At 40.8% G+C, this 17,480-nt stretch overlaps 1 protein-coding gene across 2 annotated transcripts in view; it reads right to left on the bottom strand.

Annotated features, from left to right (window-relative positions):
• Csmd1 (CUB and Sushi multiple domains 1) overlaps nt 1–17,480 on the bottom strand; it is a 1,661,894-nt gene that overhangs the window by 329,460 nt on the left and 1,314,954 nt on the right. For both annotated transcript variants that reach the window (XM_074055299.1, XM_074055300.1), the window contains exons 16-18: nt 15,762–15,900; nt 12,150–12,337; nt 5,554–5,742 (exon numbers count right to left, since the gene is read on the bottom strand). In XM_074055299.1, the coding sequence (XP_073911400.1) occupies nt 5,554–5,742; nt 12,150–12,337; nt 15,762–15,900 (516 nt within the window). The remainder of the gene's footprint in view (nt 1–5,553; nt 5,743–12,149; nt 12,338–15,761; nt 15,901–17,480) is intronic.

The following is a 17,480-nucleotide window of genomic DNA, read 5'->3' as shown; positions in this document are numbered from 1 at the left end:
TTTCCCTTCCCTTCCCTCTCTTCCTTCCTCTCTTTCTTGGGGGTGGGAGCTATAGATGGAACCCTTGTATGCTAGGCAAGCACTCCATATCCCCAGCTTTAGGTTTGGGTTCTATTTCTTTAACTGGTATATTTCAGTCTATTTTATCTAATTGATCTCCAAGGTCCTATACTTCATTCTTCATCAAAGAGATTACATGGAAAGACACTCCGATGCCTGACTTCTCTTTTTTTCTTTCTCTACCATTTCCTTTTCTTGCCTTAAATAGGGTTCTATTTAGAGCAAAGCTGTAATGAGGCTACTTTCCATTTCAATGTTCTGTGGGCATCATGGATTGCATTCATTCATTTACCCATTTATGTATATCACAGGCATGTTCTCACAAGTAATATATTATCCTCCGAGGGTGGTGGTAAAGTAGAGCTGCCCAGGTCCACAGAACAAGGTTCCAAGCCTGGTGTATTCTCATCCCCACTCCTCAAAGACTTTGGGGACCCACTATGGGATTCTGAGCTCTGTGCTATGAGTATCTGCTCCAGACAACTAGGGGTAAACACTTTGAGCTGCTTTTCTCTCTCAGCCCTCAGCAAATTAATTTCTAACCCCCAAATCCACAAAGCCTCTTTTGCCTCCATGTCTCTATCTACACCAGTTCTCCTCTCCGAGTTCTATCTCTTCCCAGCAACCTCATCTTGAAAGCTGCCTCCCAGGCCTTCTGGGACCCCAGGTTGTAAGTTCCTTTCCATTATCCAATTCTTGGCCATTTTTCTAGTATCTGAGAAAGTACTTACTTATTCATGTGATGTTGATAATGTCTTTTCTCTCCCAGTGGGGTTGGATTATAACATTTAACTGCACGGCTGGGGGGACAATCTGCTTGTGGGGAGACTAAACAGTTTACAAAAATATTTATTTCATGAGAAAAATTTCTAGTTTTCCTTGCATTCCTCCTCTACCAAATAAAATGAGGGCAATTTATTCCAAACTTCAGAACTTGAGTGTTCTAAAATGTCAGTATTAAAAACAAACTGAAGCAGTACTGTGCAGATGTGAGAGACACTGGACAGGATTTACCTTTTTCATGGTGATATAAAATATTATAATTAATTTATTTTTCCCTTCTGAGAACTATGCGTTTAAAGGTTTAAATATCCTATTGATGTATGGTTTGTTGCAATAAAAACCCATGAGATTAAAGAGGTTGCCTGAGACTTAAAGGGCATGAAGAATGATTCTGGGAGTTAAGTGAAAACAGCGAGCCATGACTACAATCTCCAGAAAGCTGGACATTTATGAATTGCCTTTTCACATAAATTCATCCACGATGCTGCAAACAACAGGCTTTCATGGTCTCTAAGGACCGCATAGCATTCCCCTTGTGAATATGCATGACATCCTTCTCCATTCATCTGTCCTCAGTTACTTAGCTTTGAGTGCTGTGAACACTGCTGCAGCGAACATGGGCATCTCTTCACCACACACAGCTCTTTTCCTTTGCATATGTCCTTAGTAGGATTCCTGAATCACATATGAGTTCAGTTGTTAGTTTACTGAGAAAGCTCCATACTGTTTTCAGCAGAGACTATGCCAATGTATGGTGCCACCATCAATGAGCAAGACCTCCCTTTTCTCTCCAGCCTTGCTAGCCTGTCATCTTTTTGACTCTTTGATAATAACCATGCTAACAGATGTGAGATGATGTCTCCTTAGGATTTTGACTTGCATTTGGCTTAAAGGATTTGGCTTACAAAGTCTTTCCTGGGCAAATGGATTGATGTTAGATCAAGGCAACACTAGAATTATAACCTATAAGTTCAGCTGCCTTTTGCACAAAATGTCTTTCAGATGCTTATTAAGAAGGTAGAAGAAGATGCACCTGGTGGGCTTACCCTACCTTGCATGTTTCAAGACTCAAGTCAGTTTGCCCTTCCTCTATGCCCATGGACTGAAGGGTCCCACAGATACAGAGCAATCTGCTCCTGTCCAGAGTCCAGTGTGCCCTCCCTGCTGGCTTTGTGCACTTTTCTGCCTCCTGAGACAGCCTCCACCCACACATGCTTTCCACCTGCACTTTGCAAGCACCCACTATTGTCTGGGGTAGTATTTTATGACAAAGGTAAAAGATTTTGAGTGTTCCGAAGCTAAGCATAGTTGTTCAGTAAACCCTGTTATTTGCATGCATTATTTCAAAGAAGTCAGGGTGGCTAATGAATGTACGTATAATGCTGCAAAAATAATACTATGGAAATTACATGTGTGTGTATAATTTCCATTTATACATTTGATTTCCATTTATTTTTTCTATAGAAACCATGTTATCATGGAGTTATACTCATGACTAAAAGCAAATGACTGAATTATTATTTTTTTTTTACAAATGATCACAAGTAACATATTTATCTAACTTTTAGTATAAGGCTGAGCCATCCAATTATAATCAGTAATCAAGGTTGCTATTCCTAGCAAATACAAAAACCACTTGATCATCTCAGTAGATGCAGAAAAGGCCTTTGATAAGATCCAACACCATTTCATGATAAAAGCTCTAAGAAAACTAGGAATAGAAGGAAAGTTCCTCAACATTATACAAGCTATATATGACAAACCTACAGCCAGCATTATACTTAACGGAGAAAAACTAAAACCATTCCCTCTAAAATCAGGAACCAGACAAGGATGCCCACTATCTCCACTCCTATTCAACATAGTACTGGAAATCCTAGCCAGAGCAATTAGGCAAGAAGAAGGAATAAAAGGAATACAAATAGGTAAAGAAACTGTCAAAATATCCCTATTTGCAGACGACATGATCCTATACCTTAAAGACCCAAAAAACTCTACTCAGAAGCTTCTAGACATCATCAATAGCTACAGCAAGGTAGCAGGATACAAAATCAACCTAGAAAAATCATTAGCATTTCTATACACTAACAATAAGCAAACTGAAAAAGAATGTATGAAAACAATTCCATTTACAATAGCCTCAAAAAAAAAATCAAATACCTAGGTGTAAACCTAACAAAAGATGTGAAAGACCTCTACAAGGAAAACTATACACTTCTGAAGAAAGAGATTGAGGAAGACTATAGAAAGTGGAGAGACCTCCCATGCTCATGGATTGGTAGAATCAACATAGTAAAAATGTCTATACTCCCCAAAGTAATCTACATGTTTAATGCAATTCCCATCAAAATTCCAATGACATTCATTAAAGAGATTGAAAAATCTACTGTTAAATTTATATGGAAACACAAGAGACCACGAATAGCCAAGACAATACTTAGTCAAAAGAACAATGCAGGAGGTATCACAATACCTGACTTCAAACTATATTACAAAGCAATAACAATAAAAACAGCATGGTACTGGCACAAAAACAGACATGAAGACCAGTGGAACAGAATAGAGGACCCAGATATGAAGCCACAGAACTATAACCAACTTATCTTTGACAGAGGAGCTAAAAATATACAATGGAGAAATAGCAGCTTCTTCAATAAAAACTGCTGGGAAAACTGGTTAGCAGTCTGCAAAAAACTGAAACTAGATCCATGTATATCACCCTATACCAAGATTAACTCAAAATGGATCAAGGATCTTAATATCAGACCCCAAACTCTTAAGTTGATACAGGAAAGAGTAGGAAATACTCTGGAGTTAGTAGGTATAGGTAAGAACTTTCTCAATGAAACCCCAGCAGCACAGCAAATAAGAGATAGCATAGATAAATGGGACCTCATAAAACTAAAAAGCTTCTGTTCATCAAAAGAAGTGGTCTCTAAACTGAAGAGAACACCCGCAGAGTGGGAGAAAATATTTGCCAACTATACATCAGACAAAGGACTGATAACCAGAATATATAGGGAACTTAAAAAACTAAATTCTCCCAAAACTAATGAACCAATAAAGAAATGGGCAAGTGAACTAAACAGAACTTTCTCAAAAGAAGAAATTCAAATGGCCAGAAAACACATGAAAAAATGCTCACCATCTCTAGCAATAAAGGAAATGCAAATTAAAACCACACTAAGATTCCACCTCAGCCCTGTTAGAATAGCCATCATCAGCAACACCACCACCAACAGGTGTTGGCGAGGATGTGGGGAAAAAGGAACCCTCTTACACTGTTGGTGGGAATGTAAACTAGTACAACCACTCTGGAAAAAAATTTGGAGGCTACTTAAAAAGCTAAACATTGATCTACCATTCGATCCAGCAATACCACTCTTGGGGATATACCCAAAAGACTGTTACTCCAGAGGCACCTGCACATCCATGTTTATTGCGGCACTATTCACAATAGCCAAGTTATGGAAACAGCCAAGATGCCCCACCACTGACGAATGGATTAAGAAAATGTGGTATCTATACACAATGGAATTCTATGCAGCCATGAAGAAGAATGAAATGTTATCATTCGCTGGTAAACGGATGGAATTGGAGAACATCATTCTGAGTGAGGTTAGCCTGGCCCAAAAGACCAAAAATCATATGTTCTCCCTCATATGTGGACATTAGATCAAGGGCAAACACAACAAGGGGATTGGACTATGAGCACATGATAAAAGCGAGAGCACACAGGGAAGGGGTGAGGATAGGTAAGACACCTAAAAAATTAGCTAGCATTTGTTGCCCTCAACGCAGAGAAACTAAAGCAGATACCTTAAAAGCAACTGAGGCCAATAGGAAAAGGGGACCAGGAACTAGAGAAAAGGTTAGATCAAAAAGAATTAACCTAGAAGGTAACACCCACGCACAGGAAATCAATGTGAGTCAATGCCCTGTATAGCTATCCTTATCTCAACCAGCAAAAACCCTTGTTCCTTCCTATTATTGCTTATACTCTCTCTACAACAAAATTAGAAATAAGGGCAAAATAGTTTCTGCTGGGTATTGAGAGGGGGGAGAGGGACAGGGGGAGTGGGTGGTAAGGGAGGGGGTGGGGGCAGGGGGGAGAAATGAACCAAGCCTTGTATGCATGTATGAATAATAATAATAAAAAAAAGGTTGTTATTCCTTTTTGAGATTTCCAAGAGCAGATCTGAGTAGTGACTAGATGTGTGTCCACACAAAGACCCACCGAGGATCTTGGGTCTTTGTGGCCTAGTGGGGGAGGGGTGGGGTTCTGGAAGAGAATCAGAGGGAACTGAGGCAAGCTGGGGGACTTAGAGGACATTTGCGCTTAGATCCAGGTCAGAGGAGAATCAGGCCTGACTGTTGGAATGTGCAAAGTGAGGACATTTTCCCTGATGCCAACTGCAACAAATGCTATCTGTAAAAATTACACATATAACTAACTTCTCTAAGTTTTGATGTTTGGAGGTAACATTGAAGAATGGCTTATAATATTTTTATTCTGTATTTCTAATCCCAATTTACTTAGTAGTGAAAATATGGTGGGTAATCTTCAGGTGCGCCATGTTTTAAGGTATACAACTTTTCAAAGAGAAATCACACTTCAGTCACCCTCTCCCATCCCATGGACTGTGCACAACACCTCGAGAGCTGAGAATTGCTCTTGGTGTCTGTGTGTCTGCATGGTGGTCCACCTACCATCACAGCTGGGCAGTGCATGGTTCCATTGGTGGCTTCTTTCACAGAGGAGGGGCTCGTCATCACTCAGGGTGTATCCAGGGTCACAGCTGAATGTCACTGTGGACCTGATGCCAAAGTTACTACCGTGCCGATGGCCGTTCACTGGGATGCCTGGGTCAAGGCAGGAGTCTGATTCAAGAGTCACACCTAGGGGCATGGAAATGCATTATGGAAGGTCTTTCTGCTCAATTGAAAGAAAAAAAATGTCCCTGTGTCAAATTATAAGTTATTATTGCATGTAATCAGGCCCGGGAAATTATCCAAGTGGATAATCAATTATTGAGTTGTTTGTTGAATTTTTAATAATCCATCAATGTCAAAAACCACTATTTCTTCAAATATTTGACCCTGTTTTTCAATTTAGAGAATTTCATGGTTATGCCTTCTTCCCAATGATACATAAAGAGTACAACCTTGCATAATTCAAAGACAGCTTTGAATTTTGCTTTTCTTCATAGGCAAACCCAATGAACTGTTAAATGAAGTCTAAGGGTTTTCTTTTCCTGTTTTCTAGCTCTGTCCCTGCTCATTTCCTCTTTTTTCCATGTTTTATGTTCTGATTAGATTTGGGGAGTCATATTGTAACACTTGTAGAGATGCACAAGTGCACTCAGGCACAGACACATCTAATGCAAAACCACATTAGAGCTGATTTTCTAAAACTACATTCCATAAATCCTTACAATTTAAAAATCTTCACTTGAGTCAGCCACTTTGGAGAGGGCCATGATTAGCCTAAGCAGAAAGATGAGAAGAGGAGAGTACTACATAAAGTTAAGTACTAGGTCATATCATTGTCAGGGTTTCTGTGCTGTTTCAGACTTCTCTCTTTTCTAAAATAGCATGTATTTTAAAAGATAAGAAAAGAATAAAGCAATGCTGACATACACAAAGAAATAGAGTAGACGTCACCCTTTATCTCACTCAGTGAGATTCTGAATATGACTTATGATCTGAGATTTTAATTAAATATCATAAACTTTTGCCAACCCTCAGACTTTTAAGTCCCCCACAGTGTTCTCCTGAGATGTTATTTCTGACCATTACCTACATTTTACCAGCTTGGTGATGTGATTTACAATTACAACTCCCCTCCTTCCGTCAAATGTGAGAAATAATAACTAATAACATGCTTTATCAGCATAGCAGAACCAACCACAGAGCAGGGAAACGAGGTAGAACGGCTGAATCACCAACAAAAAGTGGACGTGATGAAGGGAGACCTAGGTGGTACAAGTCAAGCCTTAAGCCTGTGGTGTTAGTTGAGTGTTGGGCGTATCTTGTTATTCTCTTGAGCCTATAGGGCAACTTGATTCCAGTCCAACCTGTAGGGAGGAGGCACGTGGACAATGATCTAATCACTCATGTCTACATCCTGAAACACCGATAAAACTCTGCACAGCGAGCTTGACAAGGCTTCTCCAGTGCATAGGATGCTGTGCTCAAAACACTCGGGCTCTGAGTTTGCATCCTTCTCTCATTCCACCTTGTGTGTTCCTGCTTTTGGCTTCTTCTGTCTGATATCTTCTCCCCATAAGTATGACTGTGAGTATCCTAAAGGTCAGACAGTTCTTTGACTCCTTCTCACAAATTGGTAAATCCAACAGTGGTTTGGGGAGCTCCCTGAACTTGTACAGGTTCAGCATTGAAAAGAAAAGAATCTGTGCTTTGTAGGATGATGCCTCTAACTTAAGGGCTAAAACTGGGAAAAATCCTGTCACATGGATAGAACTGTGCTTGAACAGTTGAACAATGAAAAGAAAAAGAGGCAAAGTGAAAAAAATATTTAGCATTACATTTGTTGCCCTCAACGCAGAGAAACTAAAGCAGATACCTTAAAAGCAACTGAGGCCAATAGGAAAAGGGGAACAGGTACTAGAGAAAAGGTTAGATCAAAAAGAATTAACCTAGAAGGTAACACCCACGCACAGGAAATCAATGTGAGTCAATGCCCTGTATAGCTATCTTTATCTCAACCAGCAAAACCCCTTGTTCCTTCCTATTATTGCTTATACTCTCTCTACAACAAAATTAGAGATAAGGGTAAAATAGTTTCTGCTGGGTATTGAGGGGGGGAGCGGGAGGGGGTGGAGTGGGTGGTAAGGGAGGGGGTGGGGGCAGGGGGGAGAAATAAACCAAGCCTTGTATGCACATATGAATAATAAAAGAAAAATGAAAAAAAAATAAATAAAAACAACTTGCTATCCCACAAAAAAAAAAAAAAAAAAAAAGAATTTTTTCTTGAATGGTCATTCTAAGTCCTTAAAAATGGACAAGTGCCCATTACCATACACAAGACACAGTTGTCAACATTTCCAGACATCAAGTGCTCCAAACAACCCTTGCATCCTACAGGAGGCTATGAATGGCAGAGCAGCATGGGTGACATTTGGCCTGAAGTCCACCCCCTTCTCTGATCCTGTCTCCCTCTCACTCCCCCTACCTCTCCTTCTCTCTTCTCTCTTCCCCCCAGCATGCACAAAACCACTTTCTAAGGCAGCATTTTTGACATTATTCACCCTCTATTCTACATGTATCTTGAGCCCTGTACACAGTGGCCCCATAATGCTGGCTGATGGGTTCTATAGCATCAAGATAGGGACAAGAAATTCCTCCAAAGGAGGTAGATAAAGAGAATGATTTGTCTCCAGGTTTTTAAGAAACTCACAAAATCCATTCCTTTAAATGGTTTCCCATGGTCACCAAACAACAATGTCCTCACTGTACTGCAGTGGGAAATAATCAGAGCAATTACTGTTTTATACAATCTGACAGTAACATATTAGTGAATAGTGTTTATCATGAAATTTGTAAGTTCTAATAAAACCTTTTTCCATACAAAAATGGCAGTGGAGAAAGATGAAATCTATCAGAGGAAAACAATGCTTAGAACTTTACAAGGAGAGTTCTTCATGGACACCTGAAGAAGGTGATGGTCAGTACTACCATTGCTATATGATTTATTTATTCATGTGTTTTGAAGAAGTAATTGCACTGACACTGAGTTGTGAAACATGCAAACATTGCACTCCTTTGCCTTACTAATTGTCAAAATGGAGAGTGTGTGAGGAAGGACTGACTGCTGCAGGGTGGAATTACAGTAAAAGACTGAATTGTCAGTTCCCATGAAGCAGGACAGGCTCAGGAATCCCAGGCAAGGTGACAGTGGGGAAAGAAAATATGACATCTCAAAGTGGGTGACATCCCCCAGTAGGATGATGACCCTTAAAAATTTACTCTGATGGTCACGGTGCCTTTATGAGAGCCATGGAGCATTTCTCTTCTGTCCGTTCTCCATCCTGTCAGCACAAGACAAATGGTATTGGTGGATTTATGGAAACAGAATTATGTTTATATTTTGCTCCAACTAGTTTTTAGCCAAAACCTAAAGCAAGCAAATGGCATAAATATGCTTCCTTTCATTTGGCCTTTGTAAAACAGGTAACACCAAGTGCGCTATTTAGTGAAAAAAGGAAGATGATTACTTGGAAATTAACCTGTGTATGCTTACTTGAATGTACATTTGATATAAGCAGGGCTGTGTAAGCTGTCGATCTTTATAAAAGACTAGTTCAAGGGAGCAATGAGATTTACTGAGGGTCATTTATTTGATGCCTGTATGGTCCTCATGTTCACAGCCTCCTGGAGGTTTTAAGATAGAGGTTTGCAGCTCTCATACAGACGAGAGAACAGGCCAAGAGGTTAAGCAAGTTGGACATGTTACTTACTGAGCTCCAGCCTGAGTCTTTCCCTGACTCCCTCCTCGCTCTCCCTTTCTCCAGTGTACATGTGAGTTCGTGTGTCATCGGCATGTGTTAGTGTGTGTGCACGTGCTCTTCCAATTATGGTGCATCGCTAGCACCACATCCTGACCAGTTTCTCCTTCTGGTCAATGAATTTCAGCGAAACGGATGCACACATGTGCCATGCATGTGTGCACAAAATACACTCCTTCACCTGCACAGCACTTCTTCAGATCACACAATGCACGAATTCCCCAGTAGGATGTGCACACTTATGTCTGGTTGTCTTTCTTTATTCTTCAAGTTTGGTTAAAAAGATACTTTTATAAAAAGTTCCAAATACTGCTACAAAATTAAGTGGGAAAATCTCTGTACACTTGAGAGTTAGACTTATTTTTACAATCCCTATAAAATGACAGCATTTTAAAGCTGTTATTCAAATATCAAAAAGACCCGCAAAGCAAATAATTGCTCTGGAAGGATAAATCGAGTGCTACTGTATAAGGAAACAATCCCATGTCACTTACGAAGACTAAAGCAAGGCCAAAGCAACTGTCATTGACACAGTTAGAAGGGCTCCCTTCGCCACGCTCAGCGTGCAACACAGAGCCAGTGTTAGATGTGACTTTCGCAGAACCTTCAAAACATGACTTTGACCCTCTGCCATGGAATTCAGAGAGAGCTTCTGACAAGTGGGGTCACATTACATTACAGTCACGAGCACCTGTAGCTGTACTTGTGCAATGCTTTGTGTCTTTTCAGTGGAAGGCCACGGACCATGTGGGCGTAAAGAGGGTCATTAACAACTTTGTAAAGCCAGGACAGTGTCAATCACGTGTGATCTGAGACAAAGGAGTGATGAGTCTTATGCTATTTTTAAATGGCATAAATAATCCAACAGAAGTCACCCATGGATTGTGGGCATCCAGTCCTTGAGGAGTTGCCAAATGTGCAAAGGTGATTCTTTTCTCAGGCTGCACACTGATTTCAGAGCGTGTCCTCACACAGTCCTCGGAACTGCCCATAAGTACGGGTTTGGCAGTGCTCCTCTGTCCCTTGCTCCTCTCCCTGGGTCCTTTCCTCGTCCCCTTCTCCCTGTCCTCTGACCTTTCCCACTCATGGCAGGATCTCCTCCCCAGGGCCTGCATGTCCTGGTCTGCCCGGGCTGACACGGATGACACCAGCATCCACAAGCCACCTCATCCCTCTCCTCCAGGAACTGATTAGAAATCAGAATTATGGCCTCATCCCAGTAGGCTCTCTGACTCGCCATATCCAGAACCGGGTCAGAACTCTGCAGCTTACTCGGCAACCTGCGGATGCGTTCGAGTTCTTCAGGCTCCCGCTAAATTGAGGCTCTCAGAGAGCCCTTAGGTGTCTCGGCCACACGGACACAGTGCCTGACTTCGGAGCTGGTGCTCGGCAGAAGCTTTATTTGAAAGCTCACGGGTAACTGTCAGCTGCAACTCCTCTGCCCCATAACACTGCAGCGACACCGGCCCCAGACTGGCCCGTTTTCTCTTGTAAGAAAGGCCAGATCCCATGTCTCTGGCTGTTGTCCATTTCCTTTTTCTCTTTAAACACATACAATTAATAAACAAATCGAGGTGACAGCATGCCAAGGTTAAAGCTGACATCTTCTAGGATAATATTTTTTTCTAACACAATTTCAATGCCGTAACCCAGAGGAACACAAAAAAAAATGCCTGGGGCTTTCTGGAAAGATCCCTATAAGTTCACAAAATAAAAGTCTGGATGAATATCTTGGAGCTTAACAGAGCACTAGAAAGTTAGCTGCACAAGCATCCTTCCTGTCTCATTGAAGGCACAGAACTGCATTCTGCTTTCCCAAAAAAGAGGGAAGGAATTCTAGATGCCCCATGCATCAGAAATCATACCGTATATGCGGGGGGCACTTGTGGGAGGGAGAGGGTGAATGAAGGAGATTGAGGTGAGGGAATATGGCGGATGGACTTCATACACCTACACAAAGTAGAACAAAGAAACCTCTTGTAATTGCTTGAAGTGGGGACGGGAGGGGTCAAGAGGGAGAGATGGTGGGAGTGATCTAACTAATGTACAAGAAAAGCCTATTTGGAATTGTCACAATGAATGCCCTCTGTACAATAAAAAATAGGAAAAATACATTGATCACACTCATAGAAATACTACTTTATTACAAATGCATCAAACTGCCTCAAAGAAAGAAAATTGACAGAGAAGATTGCTCTGTCAGTCACCCCAGGTCACTGAAGCCAGCTTACATAAATCTGCACAATACCTGTAAGCATGAGGTAAACAGAATGACACCAAAACAACCAGCCTTCTAACGCTGTAAGGACTACTGAACACCACCGGCTAACCAAGTGCATTATATCTTCACAGTTGACATGTTCTTAGCAATTGTGTGCCATTTGGGAAGGCTTAGCTGGGTTTTACTTCCTCCCTCTACCCAGCGAATACATACTAGTACATTGTGCAAGCTACCCTAGCAACGAATCCTCTGTCCATTGCTCACTCAGAACACCCAATTTTAAGAAGTTGTCCTGTAACATTTTTGGCCAGCCAGTATCTTTTGTAATAATAAAAATATATTATTACCGTGTGCAATAGAAGAACCCAGTTTTATCATTTTACTTTATAATAGTAATGAATGGGTATAGTTAAAGGAACTTCCTCCCAGACACCCCATAAGGGAATTCTTAGGATTGCCCAGGGTGGTCTGACAGACTCCGTCCATATGACAGAAGAGAAGCACCACATCCTAGGGCCCCCACAGAGGCCACCCAGGGTGGCTTGGGGACCACTTACTCTCATAGTGGATGAGGAAGCCAACACTGGAGCGGCTGCTGTCTGTGGTGAAGAGCAGGTACATGTGCTTCCCCGTGCTGATGAGGAACTGTGGCGCCTGGGTGCCATGGTACTCGCCGATCAGCGGGGAGGAGCTGGCTGGTCCGTCCCTGACTTCCAGAGTGTCATAATTGACTTCTGTTTGGAATCTGGAAAACATGGGCAGAAAAGACAGTCAGAGCAGCCTTAACTTGCAGACTTGACCTAATGTGGTCATCCATTAGTTAAATTTCCTTTAGTTAAATCTCCTCGTACATCTATCTGAATAAAACATTTAAATTTCTCTCTATATATGTTAAAACTTAGGCATATGTATTATGCAAGGACAGTACTTTTTTTGGAAGAAACAACACATTCTAAACCCCTCCATCTTATACAGTACTCTGTCTTGTATCCTGTTAGATACGAACAAGTCATTATTCAGCTCTGAAACAAAAGTACTGTAAAGCAGGATAGTGATAGACAGATAGGACAGACAGGACTGCTAGATAGCTAGCTGGCTGGCTGGCTGGCTGGTTGGCTGGATGAGTAGGTAGGTAGGTAGGTAGGTAGGTAGGTAGATAGATAGATAGATAGATAGATAGATAGATAGATGGATGGATGGATGGATGGATGGACGGATGGATGGACAGACAGATGAATGGATGGACAGATGAATGGGTGGATGGATAGATGGATGGATGGACAGATGAATGGATGGATGGATGGATAGATGGATGGATGGGTAGGTAGAGAGATGATAGCTAGCTAGTTAGCTAGATAGATAGATGGGTGGATGGACAGATGAATGGATGGATGGGTGGGTAGGTAGATAGAGAGATGACAGGTAGATAGATTGATAGATAACCCTCAACTAGTAACGATTATGTGTTTTCAAAGTATTTCTCTTGCTCTCCTATTTAACAAGATCAGACTTTGAAATGGACATCCTGAAGTGAAATGATCTCTTGAAGAATGAATTGAAAACATACCACAATATTTAAATACCTTTCCTGAAAGAAAGAAAAAAAAAACACCCTTTACATCACAGTAGCTCTTTTGGGTCACTGCAGTATCACTGAGCAAGTTGCTAGTTTTGAAACCAAAGGAATCTTTACTGATGGAAAAGTTAGAACAGCTTCCAGAAAGTGCTTAACTTTTCTTGTGCTTCCACTGAATCTGGCCTGCAATTATATTTTTATAAAGTTGCAGCCACTCGGGTCCCCTTTGGTACAATGACAGTACCATTGCAGGAGATGAGATAATTTCCTAAATGGGCCCATTTTGTCCTCCAAGAGCTAACCTGGTTTTCAAGCATCTGACTTCGCTCTCAGGGAGCAACTTAGGTATCATAAGCCTCTGACTCACTCAGTAACTGAGCCAAGGTTCTTCTGGAACCTGGACAATTATCCCCTTGCTGGGCTCTGGGTACGGCTGATGAAGAGAAGTTAACTGGAGGGTTAGGGAGCTGTCTCAGCGTCATTGCACAAATCCCTTAAAAATGATGCTAAACCAAAGGTCTACCATGTTTACCATTAATGGTGGGTACTCCCCTCAGCGCAAATGACAATAATTTCCTGTTCTTCAATGTTCTTCCCTGATGGAGCAGAACCACAGAGCCACAACCGGGAGCACTGGAGTGTGATGGTGCTAGCTTTGATTTTATCATCCTAACACTTGCTCTAAAGACTCTATGATGTCCCAGATATTTGAACTCAAATTCCCGAAGTCTGGATAAGCGTGAAAGTAGTCACAATTGCTATATTCCCACTGAAGTTGTCTTTTTTCATTGTTGTTTTTTAGTGACACATAGGACTGATTCAGTGCGTATCTCAACAGCCATGAGATTTCTAGAACTGCCTCATGAAAGGAAAACCCCAGATGCTCTTCATGATTTGGCAACCTGTGTGACAGTGGCATCAGCACTTGTTAAAGCACATCCCTTACAACAGTGTCAGCCCTGGGCCCAGGAGCAGAATAGCAACATATCATGCAAACCATCTTTAATGAGTCAGGCTCCCTGTCTAGGGTAAAAATCCCTAATGTCTAAAAACAGAAGAAATATTAGTTACTTAGCATAGAATTTAGCAAAATATCACACTGAGATAATACTGAGAACACTAGATTAAGAAAAAATAACAAGTAAGTATCTTTTTTCAAGCAACTGAGACAGGAGTGCTAACAGGTTACCCCAAAGGAGAATGCAAAGTCATTGCTTTCACTAAATGATTTAATCCAATATTTTGCTGCAGACTACGGTGTGCTTCATTTCAGCTTATCCCATTACCAGGAAGTATAAAACGTAATTTATTTGGTATTTATAGAGCTCTTAAAAATGATTTGTTACTTGCAGGATTCCTTTCCCCAATATACATGAACCAAACTTTTGCCTTGAAGGATTATTTTACTGTCAATTATCACCCAACAGAGGTGTGAACAATAATTTCTGATAGAGACAATTACTAAAGCTAGCATAAGTCCCACTAAAATCTTTTCTATATTGATATTATAAATGATTAGAAAGAGACTGAAAAAGCAAAAGGACGTGATGAGGTCCATCCATCTCGAGACACTACGAAATTCTGGACATGAAAATGCAACACTGTCTAGCTGAGGTGAGGTCACCATTGGAGAACGACAATGCTATCAAGAATTTGAGCTGCGACAGTAACCAGTGATGCCTCCTTAGACTTTGTAGGCAATGATTTGTTCCTAAAAAACTTAAGTTTTTAGTCATCAAACCCATTTCAATGTTGACATAAATGGAAAAGCATCTACCACAAGAGCCCAGATAGTCCAGGCACAGGTGGCTCGTGTCTGCAATCCTAGCTACTCAGGAGGCAGAGACCAGGAAGGATCGTGGTTCAAATCCAGCCCAGGAAAACAGTTCGTGAGACCCTATCTCGAAAAAACCTTTCACAAAAAAGTGCTGGTAGAGTGGCTCAAGGTGTAGGCCCTGAGTTCAAGCCCCAGTACTGCAAAATAAATAAATAAATAAATAAATAAATAAATAAATAAATAAAGAGCCCAGATAGCATCCTTCCTTTTATAGATGACCATATACATTATCAAACAGCAAGCCACACACTGCTCCCGTGACGGTACTGCTTGTAGGGAGCTGACAGACAGCTTATTTGCTCCTGCATTCACCCCCTTGCCCCTGCAACCTTCAGTTGCCTCTGGTCTCTGTTCGGCCTGACAGGAACTGGGAGGCCTTTTCTGAGCTGCCAGAGATGTCCCCCAAGGCTCAGGAGGGATGGGGAGTCACTTCCAGAGGCTATCTAATAACCCACAGAACTTATCTCCCTGCTGGTCCCAAATCCAGGCTCAGACACCAGGGTCCACACTAGGAAATGTTACCCAGGACGCCTCTCCCAACACAGCTGCAGGGCTGTGTCACACACGAGTGGACTCTTAGGACAATATGGCAGAATAGGACAACAGAACTGACCAAATCACTGTCCATTCCTTGCTCAGTGAGTTCCTTTGGGGAACCATGAAGAGCTGTACTTTTCTGAGTTTCAAGATCTATTTATTAAAAACAGGAGTGGTTATGGCCTTACGTCCTAAGGGATAGAAAAGGCTCTTTCTTACCGATCGAATGTGATTTTGATAGAATGTCCTGACTCTGCTTCAATGGTCCATTCACAATTTAAAGAATCTTTGTAATATCCCGGCCAGCCAGGAGGCAAAATGACTCCACTAGAAGCTGTCAGATGTCCACCACACGGGGCTGAAGAAGACACACATCTGTCAGGTCAAACATGCAGGCAGGCATGCCATAGAAGCCTCTCTGCAGAAATGCCCATCTGCCTCTGTGCCTCATGAATTCAGTGATGTCAAGAATTAAAGCAAAACTTACTCCCAAGGAAACCATGCATTCATTGATCTCTCAGTGTTCATACAATAATAACAATAATGCCACATGTGTGTTCTTTGCTAAACGGCCAACATGGATGGCCCATGTAATTGTCAATGGCACCGAGGTGGATGACATTGTCTTTACATGCATTTGGAACCCAACAAACATCTTCTGATCAAGTGTTAAATTCCATCTACAATGGAGGCACCCTGACAAGTTTGCCAAGGTGCGAATGTGTTTTTCACATTGAGCTGTCTGCGTTCATTTTATTAAATTAACTTGCTATATATGACCTATGAAATCGCTGGTGAATGGTAGAAAATAAAACAGGTTTCAGTCAAATTTGGTAAGCATAGGCTCTGACTCTGATCCTTTGGAAGGATTGTGTGGCAGGCTGACCCAGGGTAATGAACAGGGCATTTGAAAAGCAACATTCCTTGCACTCGGTAAAGTGATGTCATCTACAGGTGTTTTTAAATGATGCATGTCAAGATTTGAGGGCACAGTTAAGAGCATGCTTCTCCCTGGTGACATTTACTTTTCAGAGTTTGTATATTCTTTCTCAAACTTCTTTGCTATTAGTAATCAACTTTGTGAACTCAGCACATCAAACACATGAAAATTCACCCAGGTTTCTTTTCTTTTTTAAAAAAATATCATTTTTGGAACAAAATTACTTTTAGACCTTCTAAGAAAAAAATGGATATTTTCATCAAAATGATGAAAATTTTTCTAGCACTTTATCCAGATTTTAGTACTAGGGAAAATCTGAAAAGATGACTATAGCTATAACCATGGCAGCTTCATTTGTAACAGAAAACAAAGAAGGAATTACGAAGACTATGACCATCTATCTACTGGGAGGTCCCAAATAAATTTGAAGCAATGTTTTCAAATTTTATTGATATAAGAAAATCTTTGCAATAGAATATTGAATGTTTTAAAGGCAGTATACAAAATTGTTCATATAATACAATAAAAATTTATTGAAACACAAATTTAAACTTTTGAAAGAAAATTTGTTTTATTGAACAAATAATTATACTCAGACAAAAGAGATAGAGCTTCAACAGCTATGATGGGAGTAGATAGCATCAGGTTATTGTTTTTCTTGACAGTTTGTCAAGTAAGCTGGAATCCATATCTCTGAAACTGTGCTTGACTTCCATAATTAGAAAATGTGGTACAAAATCAGCCATTTTCATGAAATTGATTTTTGAAAGAAAGCTTAATTTATGGAGTAATCTTAAAAGCAACTTGTTTTTGCTAATTAACATGAAAGTTTTTCTAGTTAAGTTCCTAAATTCGCACTTATGGACTATAATTCAGAAACAATTTAATTCCTGTTTCTTAAAGTGATACAGAAAGTCATGTTTGAATGGAGCCTAAGCAAAATGCAACATATTAATTTGACTTATTTTATGTTAACTATCCAAGTTACTGAATGTGAA

The sequence above is a fragment of the Castor canadensis genome, chromosome 14, assembly GCF_047511655.1.
Source record: "Castor canadensis chromosome 14, mCasCan1.hap1v2, whole genome shotgun sequence".
NCBI lineage: Eukaryota > Metazoa > Chordata > Mammalia > Rodentia > Castoridae > Castor > Castor canadensis.
The sequence above is the reverse complement of the archived record's forward strand: the minus strand, read 5'-3'. Positions and strand labels throughout refer to the sequence as shown.